Raw genomic sequence first — 13,727 nt, 5'->3', positions numbered from 1 at the left:
ATAGAAACCCTTAATTTTATTATACTACCACTGAATGTGTCTAAGTCATGTGCAGCCCCCCTCCCCCGCTTTGGTGTGAGACAGTTTCATACCTGCTGCTCTGGGGTCCTCCTGTCATCATCCCCCTACCCCCACCCCACTTCGGTGTGAGGCGGTCTCTCCCTGCCAACTTGCTATAGGAGCACAGGGACCACAGACACTCGATACTTCGGATGCCTTTTACATGGCTTTGGGAGCCAAATTCTAGTCTTCGAGCTTGTGTGGCCAGTGCTTTACCTACTGAACCATGTCCTCGGCCAGAGCTAGAGAGGTGGCCCACGGGTTAGAGCACTGGCTGCTCTGGCAGAGGATCCAGGTTCAATTCCCAGCACATATAAGGAGTTTCACAACCATCTGTAACTCCAGTTCCAGGGACTCTGATTCCCTCTGGCTTTCCCCAGGCTCTGCATGCATGTCGTACACAGACATTTAATACAGAGACAGAGTTCCCACACACATAAAAGCCAAGTCTGCCGGGTAAGGGCTAGAACAGCAAACAGAAGTCAGGGCCACTCTGGTTGTTGCTAATGCCAGCAGACCTGCAGAACTACTACTCCAAGCAGTGAGACTTAGTCACAAAATACACTCATAGGGCTTGAGATGCCAGATTCTACAGCACAGAGGTAGAAATCACCGAGTGTCAGATGAGTTTGAGGCTGGTCTACACCACATAACAAGACCCCCATTAAAAATAAAGGCCCCCATCCCATGGTCTACTTCCATTGTATCCCTGGGTGCCTGGACATCTGCACTTTAGGGGCTTCCTAACTGCTGGACTCTGTATATTTCCCACTGGACTGGCAACTTTAAATTTCATTTAAAGGGAACAAACGATGACTCAGCATTGCTCCTTTTCCAGAGAACCCTAGAGCAATTCCCAGCACCCATGTGGGGCATCTCACAAGCGCCTGTGGGTAACTCCAGCTCTGAGGAACCCAAACCTCTCTTCTGGCCTTAAGCACCTGTGCACAAATGTGCATACAATACACACAGACACACATGCAAGTAAGTAATACAATAATAAAATAAATCTAAAAAGATATTAAAAGCCTTTATTCAAAGTAAAATGTTTCTGAGAACACGAACAGTTAAGCAGGTTTTTTGTTTTGTGTTGTTTTTTATTTTATGAGCATTAGTGTTTTGCCTGAATGTATGTCTGTATCGGGTCCCCTGGAATTGGAGGTATAGACAGTTGTGAGCTGCATGTGGGTGCTGGGGATCCTAACCTCTGAGCCATCTCTCCAGCCCCAAGCGGGTTTATTTTAAAGGCGCGTGTGTGTTTGTGTGTGTGTGTGTGTGTGTGTGTGTGTGTGTGTGAGAGAGAGAGAGAGAGAGAGAGAGAGAGAGAGAGAGAGAGAGAGAGAGAGTTTACATTGGGGTTTGTGTATGTGTGGAGGAGAGAAAATGTGTGTGTATTTGTGTGTGTGTAGGGGTGTGTATATGTATGTATATGTAGGTGTGTGTGAAGAGGTAGGTGTATAGGTGTGTAGGTGTGTCTGTGTTTAGGGGTGTGTATGCAGATGTGTGTGTGTGTGGAGGAGAAAGAGTGTGTGTGTGTGGGGGGTGCATATAGGTGTGTCTGTGTGCAGGGGTGTGTATGTAGATATGTGTGGTGTGTGTATAGGTGTAGGTGTATGTGTGTGGAGGAGAGTGTGTGTGTCTGTGTGTAGGGGTGTGTATGGAGACCTGGGTGTGTATGTGTGTAGGGGTGTGTCCGTGTATGTGGGGGGGTACATGTAGGAGTGTCTTGTGTATGTAGATGTGTGTATAAGTTTGCGGGTGTGTGTAGTGTGTGCACGTGTATTTGTATGGAGATGTGTGGAGGTCTGTGTGTGTGTACTGAAGGCAAAAAGCAGTGCATTGCAGGGGTTCTCTCTCTCTGCCCCAGGTCTCCCGTCCCCCATAAGCTTAGGCAGATTCCCAGAATCTTTGACTGCTGCCTTTCAAAGGGGCTAATTTCTCCAGAAATATAGTCTAATTTTTGGAAAAGGAGCCACAGCTCCACTCTAGACTCTCTCTTGGCGGTTTAGCCCTCGCTCCAGGTCACTAGCAATCATCTTGCACAATCTAACTTCCTGCAGCACACAGAAGTGCCGCACTTAGAAAGAGAACAGGTGGGCGTGGCTACACTTCTGAATATTATATGAGAACAACTATCAGGTGTCAAGAAAAGTAAATTTTTCTGGGATTAAAGATGTGCAGCAGGCAGATCTCTGGGAGTTGGAAGCCAACCTGGCCTACAGAGTGAGTTCCAGTCAGAGAGAAACCCTGTCTCAAAAAACCAAAAATAAATAAATCAAGTACATAACCCTCACTAGAGCCATCAGGCTCGCATGGGCTCCAGTACCTTGTTGTCCATGATTGTCCACTGTCCCTCAGGGTTCTGCTTCAAAACACAGTGGTTCCGGGAAATCATCAGAGGGCATACCTTTGACATCAGTTGGTAGGTGACACCAAATCCTCGTCCTATAGTCACCTGAAAGACAGAGGCAACGTGAGAGACAGTCAGTCACTATGATAGACAGGGAGGCTCTTCACCGTCTTACCAACCAGCAGCACGCAGGCCCTGACTTAGGGAAGCAGACATCTGAGGAGCCTCAACTGTTCATCCACTGTTTTCTCCCTCCTCAGCGGCCACAGGGAGCCACCAGAGAGAAAAAGGCAACACTTAACCACGGAGGACTGGAGACAGAGCTCAGTGGCTGAGAGCACGGCTGTTCTTCCAGGTTTGTCTTCCCAACAGACACATGGTGGCTCATAACCCATCCACAATTCCCAGCTGCAGGGGACCCGATGCCCTCTTCTGCTATAGTGTTACCTCTTGCCCCCACCCCCAGGCACCAGGCATACACATAAAATAATCACTTAAAATAAGGAAGAGTTGATATGAATTCTCAGGCTACCACAGCCCTGAACGGTCGGTCAGTCATCCACTTCTACCATCCCATTCCCATCGGTTTGTCTTCAACACTGGCATCCATCCATCACACAAGTAAGACAGGTCTCGGCTTTTTAAATGCCCAGCTTAGCATCCCTTTCTCTGGAAATTCTTCTAGCTGGCCCTGGTTCTGCCCCGAGTCCATCAGGAAATCTCCAATCTCCTTCTACACACAGCTGTGAAGTAGCCTCCAAGTCACTATTCCTGGCCCTCTGTTCCCAGCCATTTTACCTGAGTCCCCAGGGCCTGTGTTTATTGTGATAGCTGTTATTTAAGAAAATCAATTTAAATTGGTCTACAAAGTCAAGTCATGGACCACTTTCCCAGTTCTAGGCATGGCTACCGACTGATGTGTGGGTCTGACTTTCATGGCGCTCCAGTACACTGCCACAGTGTCCTCGGCCTGAGAAATAACTCTTGTTTCTCCATCCTTCCTTCCCCCAAATTACTATGACGAGTTGGTAAATGTGAATTCATATGGAGGACCTGACACTGGTTTCTGTTCATTTTCATCTTGCTTGTTCAGACTAGCACACTGCCTCATTGAGACTTTAACTCTTTAAATCTGTCATCAGACAGACAGACATAATGTTCCTTTAGCATTAGTCTCCAGGAAACTGACACGACAGTTGATGTTGAACTTCCAGTCAAGACATAAGGAAATAAAATAAAATGGGGATTAGAGAGAGCTCTTAACTCCAAATCCGGATTCAGTGCCCTCTTGTGGCCCCTGCAGGCACCCATACGCACATGGATGCCCACTTTGCAAAGTCTACCAACCAAATTCCTTGACCCTAGGTCCCCACTTACCCACAGCAACGGCTTGAGGGTCTGTAGAAGACAGAAACAAAGCTCTGGTTCCCACTCGTCACACTTCCTGGCAGACCTATCTAATCATAAACTTGTAGGGAAAGAAGTGACCGTCTTCTGAGATTCGGGTCTGTTTCCCGATTCATTTCTGTGTGTGATCATCTCTTACCGGGGCCCACAGTGGAGCAGAGAACTCCTGAAGTTGTCCTGACCTCTACATATCCACCACAGCACGCAAACTCTTCAATGGAGAATGTGCAGGTCTAAGGACTAGTGTGGTGGGGGGGATCTTCAGGGATACCATCCTCATTCACTGACCATTCCCAGATTCAGTAGCTGTTTTAGAGGAAGCATTCCATATTCCACTTGAGGGGAAACAGCCTGGCTGCCACTGGGGAACACAGTACAGAAGACTGGGAGAGCACCTTGTTCTGAAACTGTCCCTGACTTAGCATCCAGAGGAGAAATGTCCAGTCCTAGAATACAATGGTTCTATTTCAGCCCCCTAAGAACTCCCTCGGCACTGCTCCATTAACAACCATGAAGCACCCTGATGTTAACGCAGACCATCCCCTTGTTCCTGCCCGTCTTCCCTAGCCCCCTCCTCTGCAGGGCTCTGTCTCTGGAATAACCAGGAAGTCCGCTAACCATTCCTTCCCCCTTTCACCCACTCGGACAGATAGTTTACTAAAGGGTTCCCTTCGATACCAGATGAGGGTCCATCCGTGCGTATCACCAGGCAGGCTTCTCTTATACACAGGCCAAGGAGGGTCAATCCTCACCCTGACCGGCATTCTCTTGGTTTGTGCGGGTCTCTCTCTCCATAGGTGTGATCCCGTAAGAACTATGGCACCATGTAGAACCTGTAGTCCTCTTGCCCTTGCTACCCCGGGACTGCCAATCTATTCAGAAGTAATAGATTAGTTCACTGAACTGAGCCTCAATGAGTAAGTCAACACTTGATTAAGTTTCCCTACAGGGTTGAGACAGACTAGTGAATGTTCAGGGATCAGATTAGGTAAAGCAGGTGAAAAAACAACACACATGTAAAAATAAGCAGCTCTCTAACGCCTGCCAATTTAAAACCGGACCTGCTCTAGAATATCACTAAATAAGCCACACCTTAGCCAACCTATAAAGGTCACAGACTCCTTCATTGTAGAAATAATCTTTCCTGGGCCGGGTGTTGGTGGCGCACGCGTTTAATCCCAGCACTTGGGAGGCAGAGGCAGGCTGATCTCTGTGAGTTCGAGGCCAGCCTGGTCTACAGAGCAAGTGCCAGGAAAGGCTCCAAAGCTACACAGAGAAACCCTGTCTCGAAAAACCAAAAGAAAAAGAAACTCCATAAACTCCAAGAGCAGAAACTATGTTTGCCCCTCAATTGCAAATATATAGCTTATCAAAAAAATAACCTAACCTTACCAATTCAATATATTTAATTTACACGACGTCTTAGGATGACTATTGTGATGAAATACCACGACCAAAAAGCAAAAAAGGGGTTTATTCAGCTTATACTTCCATATCGTTGTTCATCATCAAAGGAAGTCAGAACAGGAATCAGGGCAGGAAGCTGGAGGCAGGAGCTGGTGGGAGAAGCCATGGATGGGTGCTGCTTGCTGACCTGCTTGCTCAGCCTGTTTTCTTATGGAACCCAGGGCCACCAGCCCAGTGATGGCCCCACCCACAATGGGCTGGGCCCCTCCCACATCAATCACTACTACAATGTCTTACAGCTGGATCTAATGGAGGCATTTTCTCAATTAAGATTCCCTCCCTTCTCTGGCAGTGGTGGTGCACGCCGCCTCTAATCCCAACACCCGGGAGGCAGAATTCTGCACGAGGATCTCCATGAGTTTGAGGCCAGCCTGGTCTATAGAGTGAGTTCCGGGGGCTATACAGAGAAACCCAAAAGGATTCCCTCCAAATATTGCACAGTTTCCAAAGCCCAAAGGGTTCTGAACAGCAAGCTCGTACCTGACCCAGGTCCCCTTCCAGAGCAGACTGCAAGGATGGGCTCACCCTTAGCTTTCCTGGAGCTTTTCCTAGCACCTCCCTCCCGCTCCTAACTGTGCCTCCCCCTTTTTTGCGTTTTAGTTTTGCATTAACGGAGCCTTCCGAGGGCCTGGGTTCGATCCCCAGCACCAGCCCTTTAAGCCTGCATTGTCAGACAATGAAAGCAGTTTCTGGGGAGGTCTGCTGACTGTCCCTGCCCCACTCCGGGGGTGCAACCGTGGCCCACCCCAACCCGTCAGTTCTCCTCGGAGGTGGAATGGGAGACTTTATTTTTCTAAAGTTGGGAGGGTTTGTAGGCGAGGCACCATTCAACTCGCCATCACACTCAAAATCAACTGCAGACGCCCTCCGCTGCCGTCCCGGCGGGGTCAGTGGGGACGCCTCTGCCTCAGTTTCCCCGTCTGAACCGGGTCGTCATCGCAAGGCTCCGAGAGGCACTGTCGGGGACCGTGCTGCTCTCGGCTCCGTGCTGCTCGTCCCCGGAGGTCCCCGCGTCCGTTACGGCGGCTCCGGCACGGGCCTCGCTCCCGCGCAGCCACCCACCAACCCGGGCCTCTCAAGCCACGGCCTCGCCTGGCCTCGCGGCCCGATCCCGCCAGCCCCTGAGGCGGCCCGATCTGGCTGCCGCCCTGGTGCCTCCCGCCAGCCGGATCGGCGCGGATCGGCTCCGCAGCCTCCACGCTCCCGCAGCCCCCGCCCCCGGCCGCCCGCCCGTCCTCACCTCACTCGCAGCCTCCAGCTGCAACCACTCCCGGTCCATCCCCAGCCGCCGCAAGCACCAGCTCCGGCCGCCCGCGAGCTGCCCCGAGCCCAGGGGGTCCGGCTCGCCCATAGCCCGCTCGGCACTGGGGCAGCCAGCGCTCAGCAACGAGCCCAACTCCAGCCCCGGCTCCAGCCTCCTTCCCGGGTCCCGTCCAGCACCATAACTAAAGCCCAGGCAGAAGCAATCGCGCGGGAGCCGCCGAGCCGACGCGAACGCGGACCCGCCCCTGGGCTGGGAAGGCGGGCAGCACGCGTGCGCAGCGGGAAGACCGGGGGCGGGAGAGCCGCCGAGAGGGCGGGCGAGCGGGCGGGAAGGGCGGGAAGGGCGGAGCATGGCCAGGGCAGGAGGGCGGGCTCAATGCCGGAGCCCAGGGAGGTCCGTGATGCAAGTTCCGGGCCAGCCAGGGCTCGGGGGAAGGGACGGCTCCGCGAGTGAAGTCGCCCGCTGCCGAGTTCGGTCCTCAGGCTTCACCTCCGTGGCGGATGCAGAAATCTGAGCCTTCAGATCGGCCTCCGACCTCCGCTGGCGCACCGTGGCGGGTTTGTGTGTGCACACCAGTCAACACGTAGAAACTATAATGGATAATGAAAGTGATGAACACCACCGCTCTGCTTGGGCGCAGGAGCATAACGTGACTGTCCCACGGTCCAACGCCTTCCCCTCCCCTCCGTGCTCTCCCAAGCCACCGCCCCAGGTCTAGCGGCTACGAACTGGAACCTCTTATTTCCACCCCACCCCTTCTTTTCTTTGGCAGGGTGCGGAGGAGACCGAAACAGAAAGACGAAGGGTTCAAGGGCATCCTCGGCTACACGGTGAGTTCAAGTCAAGCCCGGGATAGGAGACCTGTCTACAAAACAAACAAAAAATGCTTTATAACGACATTCTAATGATGCCTGTAGCCATGTTATGTAAAACCATAGCCTACTTTGTGTTTGAAGTGGGAGATGCTGAAGACTGAACCCAGAGACAAGAGGATGGCAGGGGTGTAAAGTACTCTGTAGATAAATTATACCCTCACTCCATTACAGCCCACCTTTGAGTAACTTTTAAAACTCGGTTCATTTTAAAGCTGGTTTGGTCTATTCCTGTTTAGCATCTAGTTTTTGCATGACCTCCTTTCGTTACTGAATTTCTAAAAATTATAGCAGGCAAATCTATAGAGACAGCACACGGTTACCTGGGGGGCTATCTGTGTGAGAATACAGACCGAATGCAAATGGGCGTGAAGGACCTGGGGAGGGGGTGGTATTAAAGTGTTGTAAAAGCAGATTAAAGTCAGATTGAGAGCTGCACAAGTGTACAAATTTACTAAAGTGTTGTGGAATAATCTTTTTGTGCACTGTGAAGATGTGTCGCTCCGATTGGTTTAAATAAAAAGCTAAACAGCCAACAGCTAGGCAGGATTTCCAGGCACAGAGGATGCTGGGAAGAAGGACAGAGACACCGGGAGCCGCAGAGCAAGCAGGATGGGCAGTACAGAGATTAGATAATAAAGCAGGATGCAGAAAGTTAATTAATAGAAACAGGTTAGTTAAAGCTATAAGAGCTAGTTAGAAACAAGCCTAAGCTACCGTCCAAGCTTTTATAATTAATGTCAACGTGTCATTTATTGAGGAGTCTATGGCCCCCATGAAAAAGACCAGCCAAAGGCCATTGACATGCACACTTCCACCCTATGACTTCAGCAGTATGGAAATTATCCTCAAAGTGATGAACACTTAAGAGTGCTTGCTGCTCTCCCAGAGGACCACAGTTACATTCCCAGCATCCACTCTGGTACTCCAGCTCCAGAGAATCCGACTGTTAGTATTCAAGCATCTGAACTGGCCTGCCCTTGGGGGTCCTGATAAAAAATGTCCTCAGCTGCAGCCACTAAGAGCACCACCTGTGCACATTCGCTAGGCTCTCCTATAAAAGGTGGGCAAGTCCACCTCCTGTCTTTCCCTCTCCCAATCTCCCTCCCTCCCCCTCCCCTCTCTCTCCCCTCTCCCACTGCCACCTCTCTCCCATTCTCTTCCCTCAATAAAAAAACTCTCCACCTTAGCTCTGTTCTGTCTACCCCACCCCACCCTCCGCTGGACACCCTTTTCAGGCCATTGGGGGCACCTGCATTCATATGTACAAAGACACACAGACACTCAGTGATGGTATCACACAAACCTTTTGATCCCAACACTGGGAAGGCAGAGGCAAGGAGATCTCTGTGAGTTCCAGGCCAGCCTGGTCTATAAAATGAATTCCAGGACAGGCTCCAAAGCCACACCACAGAGAAACCCTGTCTCAAAAAACAATAAATAAATAAATATACAATCTTTAAAATCTCATTGATTTTTTAAAGCAATTTTTTTCTCCTTTCTTCCTTCCTTTCTTTCTTTCTTTCTTTCTTTCTTTCTCTCTCTCTTTTTTTTTCCTTGAGACAGGGTTTCTCTGTGTAGCTTTGGAGCCTATCCTGGAACTCCTACCAGGCTGGCTTTGAACTCACAGACATCTACCTGCCTCTACCTCCTGAGTGCTGACATTAAAGGGGTGCACCACCATCACCCAGCTAAAGCAATGATTTTCAACTTTGGCCTTTCCCAACAACATCCCCTGATCCTTTGCTGGAACGCTAGATACTAATTGAAGCTGTTAATGACAGTGTATGCCCCATTGCCTTCAGGGGTATGTGGTCAGGGAGCAGGGATGTGAACCAGTCATTTGTGGCCTTGGTATCTGTGAAGGCTGGCTCAGGATGCTCTACAGATAGACACCAAGATCTCTCTGTGTGTGCAAACTCACGCACAGAAGGCTCCTATGTAAAACTACAGAACTGGAGCTGGGGATCCAGCTCAGTGGGTGAGGCGTGTGCCACAAAAGCGTGAAGTCCTGAGTTTAAATCCCTAGAACCCGTGTGAAAGCCTCGTTCCTGTGGCAAGATGTGAGGTGGAGAAGGAGAACCCCTGGAAGCTCATGGAGGTCAACAACAACAAAAGGTCTCAAGGTGGACAGGTGAGGAGTGACAGCTGAGGTCGTCCTCTGAGTAACACACACACACACACACACACACACACACACACACACACACACCAAAAAAAAAAAAAAAACTCCTTAATTAAACAGCAGAGCCAGGATGGTGGCTGTAATCCCAGCATTTGGGAAGCTTGGGTTGCAAAGCAACTCTTTCTCAAAAAAAAAAAAAAAAAAAAAAAAACTCAATAAACTAGGACCTGCCAGATGGCCCAGCAGGTGAAGGTGCTTGCCGTCCAGCCTGATGACCTAAATTTGACCCCCCAGGACCAATATAAGAGAGAATTCCTGCAAACTGTCCTCTGGCCAACACATTCACACCACACCCAATATAGACACAATAGATAAATAAATGCAGTGTTCAGTGAAAAAACTATATTTACATACACTATGCCTTATGCATATTCCTTCCTATCCACTAATTACATGTATTTATTACTTCTCTGTGTGTAGGGACACATGTAGACATCAGAGGATGATTTTCGGGGGTCAGTTCTCTTTTTTCAGCATGTGTGTTCTGGAGACTGAGCTCAGGCCATCAGCTTGGATGAAAGCACCTTTACCCACCAAGCCACCTAACCAACCCTGTCATGTACTCTAAACCAGCGGTTCTCAACCTTCCTCATGCTGCAACCTTTTAACACAGTTCCTCATGTTGTGATGACCTCAAAACCATAAATTATTTTCATTGCTACTATTTCATAACTGTACTTTTGCTAGTGTTATGAATCTTAATGTTGGTATCTGTATTTTCCAGTGGTCTTAGGTGACCCCTGTACAGGAGTTGAGAACTGCTGCTCTCAGCCATCACTCTACTACAGTACCTAGTACAACGTACATGCTATATAAGTAGTTGTTCTAACTACATAGTTGAGGGAATCATGACTAGAAAAAAAGAATTCCATATAAGCACAGTTTTGTTTTCAATTTTTCACCCTGTGCAGAACACACCCAGAGAGAAGGTCAGCTATATTTGTTTGTGGCAGGGCTCCTGGTTGGTGAACAATGAAACAAAAGTATCGGCTCAGGGAGGAGAGGAAAGAGGGGAAAGTGGGATTGGGATGTAAAAAATAAATTTAAAAAAAAGTATCCATTCAGGACCCAAGACCAAGTTCTCAGCACAAAGATTTATTTGCCTTTGTGTTTACAAATCATAACTAAACCAAAAGCCATCTACACACACACACACACACACACACACACACACACACACACACACACACACACACAGACCAAACCCTCCCTTGGAGTCAAGGCCTTGGAGTCAAGGTCATCCAACAAACTCCTCAACTTCCCTGACACCTCTTCAGTGCCTCCCACTACTTGCTCTATGCCTCTCTTCAAAGCAGCCTCAGTCCCACGCCTGCAGATACCCAAGTCGCCTGTGCTGCACCTCCCCTACCGACTGTTTGTCCCTTTAACCATCCAAGTCCCCATTGGGGAGGCAAAGCTAAGTTCTCTTCAACCTTTCACCTCCCAATCATCCATGTTCCTAAAATATCTCAATTTCAGAACCCACGTGAACGCCCCAGGGAAAACTGTTCAGATGTAAGGGAAGCCTCTCAAATCATAGTCTCCCCAGCACAACTAGATCCTGCTTTCAAATAACAGTTGGTCCCCAGTTAATCTGATATAGACAATCTAAATGTTCCTGGTGCCTCTCACGAACTCTCAAACAGACTCCAGATAAGTACCCTGCCAATCATCTACCTTTTCCTGCCCACTCCTGTAGGTGGGATCTCTCCCCCATTTCCCTGGTCTTGGGACTCTTCCCAACTACCATGACCATGAACCTAATAGTTTCAAATGTGCATGCAAGATAAAGCATTTTTTTTCTAAACTGCTTAATTACACATCTGTCCCAAAAGATTTCAAATCAACTAGACTTCTCCAACAACTCCAGCGCCAGCCTCAGCTGTCTCCTCGGAACCTACATCCTGGTCTAGCCTCACAGACTACACTTCCCTAGCTGGACTTCGGCTGACACAGCATGCTCTTCTGGGCCTTGATCAACAACTCTCAGCCTCCTTGGGCCCCCTAACAGCAATACCCCAGCGTCAGCAGGAGGCAACCAGAGAGAGAATGACACCCACTTACCCAGCACCCCGATAATAAAACAAAAAGGTTATAAAGGAGTGGCTTTAGCACACTAGAGCGTTGGCTCTGGCAGACCTAACCCTTCTCCCCATCCCCTCTGCCTTGGTAAAAACATTCCTGACCATTCCTAGCCACCAAGGGCTATTCATTATTTGGCCACTTCCTCCCAAGGTCCAGCTATCAAAGTATTGAAATCTAGCAATCAAAAGCCCCATTTGGCTCATCTAATTAACATGTCCAATTAAAATTAAATATCTCATCCTAAAACAGGGGTTTCCCCTTTACCTTTATAAACCGCCATTTTCCTATGGGCCATGCCTGTCTTCTCTGAATCCAGAGGCAGTCCTTTGTCCCTCCAGGACAGATCCCCCTGCCCCTCCGCCTTGTTTCTTCCCCTTCTCCCTCATCCTCCATCTCCTGTCTTTGACTCTTACTCCCTGCCCTCTGTCCCCCTGGGAAAATAAATCTCCTTTGTGCTGAGAACTTGGCCTTGGGCATCCTGAGCTAATGCTTCTCCTTTCAGACAACCTTTCCTTAAGCCATTTCCCAAGCCCCATCTGCTTCCTGCTGTGTCCTCTGCAGAGCTAGGTGGACTCCTCAGTATCCAGAGCAGAAACCTGGGGAGGATGGAGAAGACAGTAACCAACAGCCCCAAAGGGACCGCATTCCTACTGTCCTTTTTTTTTTTTTTTTCCCTTTGAGACAGGATTTCTCTAGTTTTTTTTTAAGATTTTTATTTATTATATATACAGTGTTCTGGCTGCATGTCTGCCTGCACACTAGAAGAGGGTACCCGATCTCATTACAGATGGTCGTGAGCCTCCGTGCAGTTGCTGGGAATGAACTCGGGGCCTCTGGGAGAGCAGCCAGTGCTCTCGATTGATGAGCCATCTCTCCAGCCAGCTGAAGTTGTTTTTTGGTTTATATTTATCTCTGTGGAGGTAGAGAGGTGGATTCTGTGTGACCAGATCCCAACTGGAGGCTACTGCAGCATAGTGAGGTACATGGAATGCATGGGTTCAAATCCTAGCCCTGCCATTTACTGTAGGAGCTGAGGAAACTATTTGACTGCCCCAAGTCTCAGTTTCTCCACTGTGAGGTGAGAGTGATGCTAACAAGAGCACTCACTAAAGGAGCTGTTTGGAAGATGAATGCTTGTCAGACAGATGTTACTGGTCCTTGGTAAGTACCTGATCGTTGTTGGCCACTATTGAGGGAGCCTGGAGTCTCAGCTTCTGCAGTGGCCACCTCCTACCACTATGCTGTATCTTCACTTTTATTTTATTTATTCTATATTAGTGCTGTTGTTATTTTTGTTGTTGCTGCTGAGTCTTGTGCATTCTAGCCAGGGCTTGGCCACTGAGCCATGCCCCAAACCCTTGTCTATGCTATTTCTACTCCCTGTTATCCAAGAGACATAAAAATAAGGTGTTTTCCTCTAAGCTGGTGAAGTTATAAAGACAAGATTCCTTCAGCTTTAGACTTGTATCCAAAAGCCATGTCCAAGCGAGACATATCTTTGAAAAACCTAAGGCAAACAGTTCCCTTTGTGGGCAGCAGCGGATCCACACTGGGCTGCTTCTCCGCTGATGGTGTGAATTGTGAGTTCCCTGCGTGGGGCCCAGGGGAGGTGAGACACAGGCTTTTTCAGTCTCGAGACTGAGCTGGGCAGGAAGCTTGTCTTGATGCAGCGAGTCACGCCGAGTTCTGACGGGTTCTCTCATCTGGCACAGGTGAGCTTTACAAGGCAAGCCTGCATTTACCAATCCTGGAGCTAGAGGACTCCGGGTGAGGTCCTCCTCCTGCCCCCAGGATGAACCAGCCTATGCCCACCCAAGTGTCTGGTGGGAGCAGGGGCTAGGACTGAGGCCCCCTATATTCTACCTTTTATCTAATTTCTGTATTCTTCTCATCTTCTGCACCCCACCCCCAAATGTAAGGTTCTAGCTGAGATGTAACAAATACAATCGGATTGTTCCTTTTAAAGGTGCCCCCAGCCAGCTACAATGGAATAGGAAACACTAGACCCCATGAATGCCTGCTAGTCTAGCTATTCCT

The 13,727-nt window shown here is 49.2% G+C and overlaps 1 protein-coding gene and 1 long non-coding RNA gene across 6 annotated transcripts in view; one reads left to right on the top strand and one right to left on the bottom strand.

Moving 5' to 3' along the window:
• Rnf8 (ring finger protein 8) overlaps positions 1-6,811 on the bottom strand; it is a 31,609-nt gene extending 24,798 nt beyond the window's left edge. The window contains exons 1-2 of one of the 4 annotated variants that reach the window (XM_027394422.2): positions 6,525-6,811; positions 2,387-2,515 (exon numbers count right to left, since the gene is read on the bottom strand). In XM_027394422.2, the coding sequence (XP_027250223.1) occupies positions 2,387-2,515; positions 6,525-6,635 (240 nt within the window). In that variant the 5' untranslated portion in view covers positions 6,636-6,811. The remainder of the gene's footprint in view (positions 1-2,386; positions 2,516-6,524) is intronic. The other 3 variants (XM_027394418.2, XM_027394421.2, XM_027394420.2) reach the window with 3 other exon arrangements.
• Positions 6,812-6,946: 135 nt separating this feature from the next.
• On the top strand, positions 6,947-12,152 carry LOC103162331. Of its 2 annotated transcripts, none has more exons than XR_003481016.2 (3): positions 6,947-7,378; positions 9,450-9,554; positions 10,026-12,152. It is a non-coding gene; the product is annotated as an uncharacterized LOC103162331 (long non-coding RNA). The 2 variants fall into 2 exon arrangements; XR_003481015.2 differs by having other exon boundaries at positions 6,948-7,378; positions 11,441-12,152.
• Positions 12,153-13,727: the final 1,575 nt, after the last annotated feature.

This window comes from Cricetulus griseus (assembly GCF_003668045.3).
Source record: "Cricetulus griseus strain 17A/GY chromosome 1 unlocalized genomic scaffold, alternate assembly CriGri-PICRH-1.0 chr1_0, whole genome shotgun sequence".
Classification (NCBI taxonomy): Eukaryota; Metazoa; Chordata; class Mammalia; order Rodentia; family Cricetidae; genus Cricetulus; species Cricetulus griseus.
The sequence above is the reverse complement of the archived record's forward strand: the minus strand, read 5'-3'. Positions and strand labels throughout refer to the sequence as shown.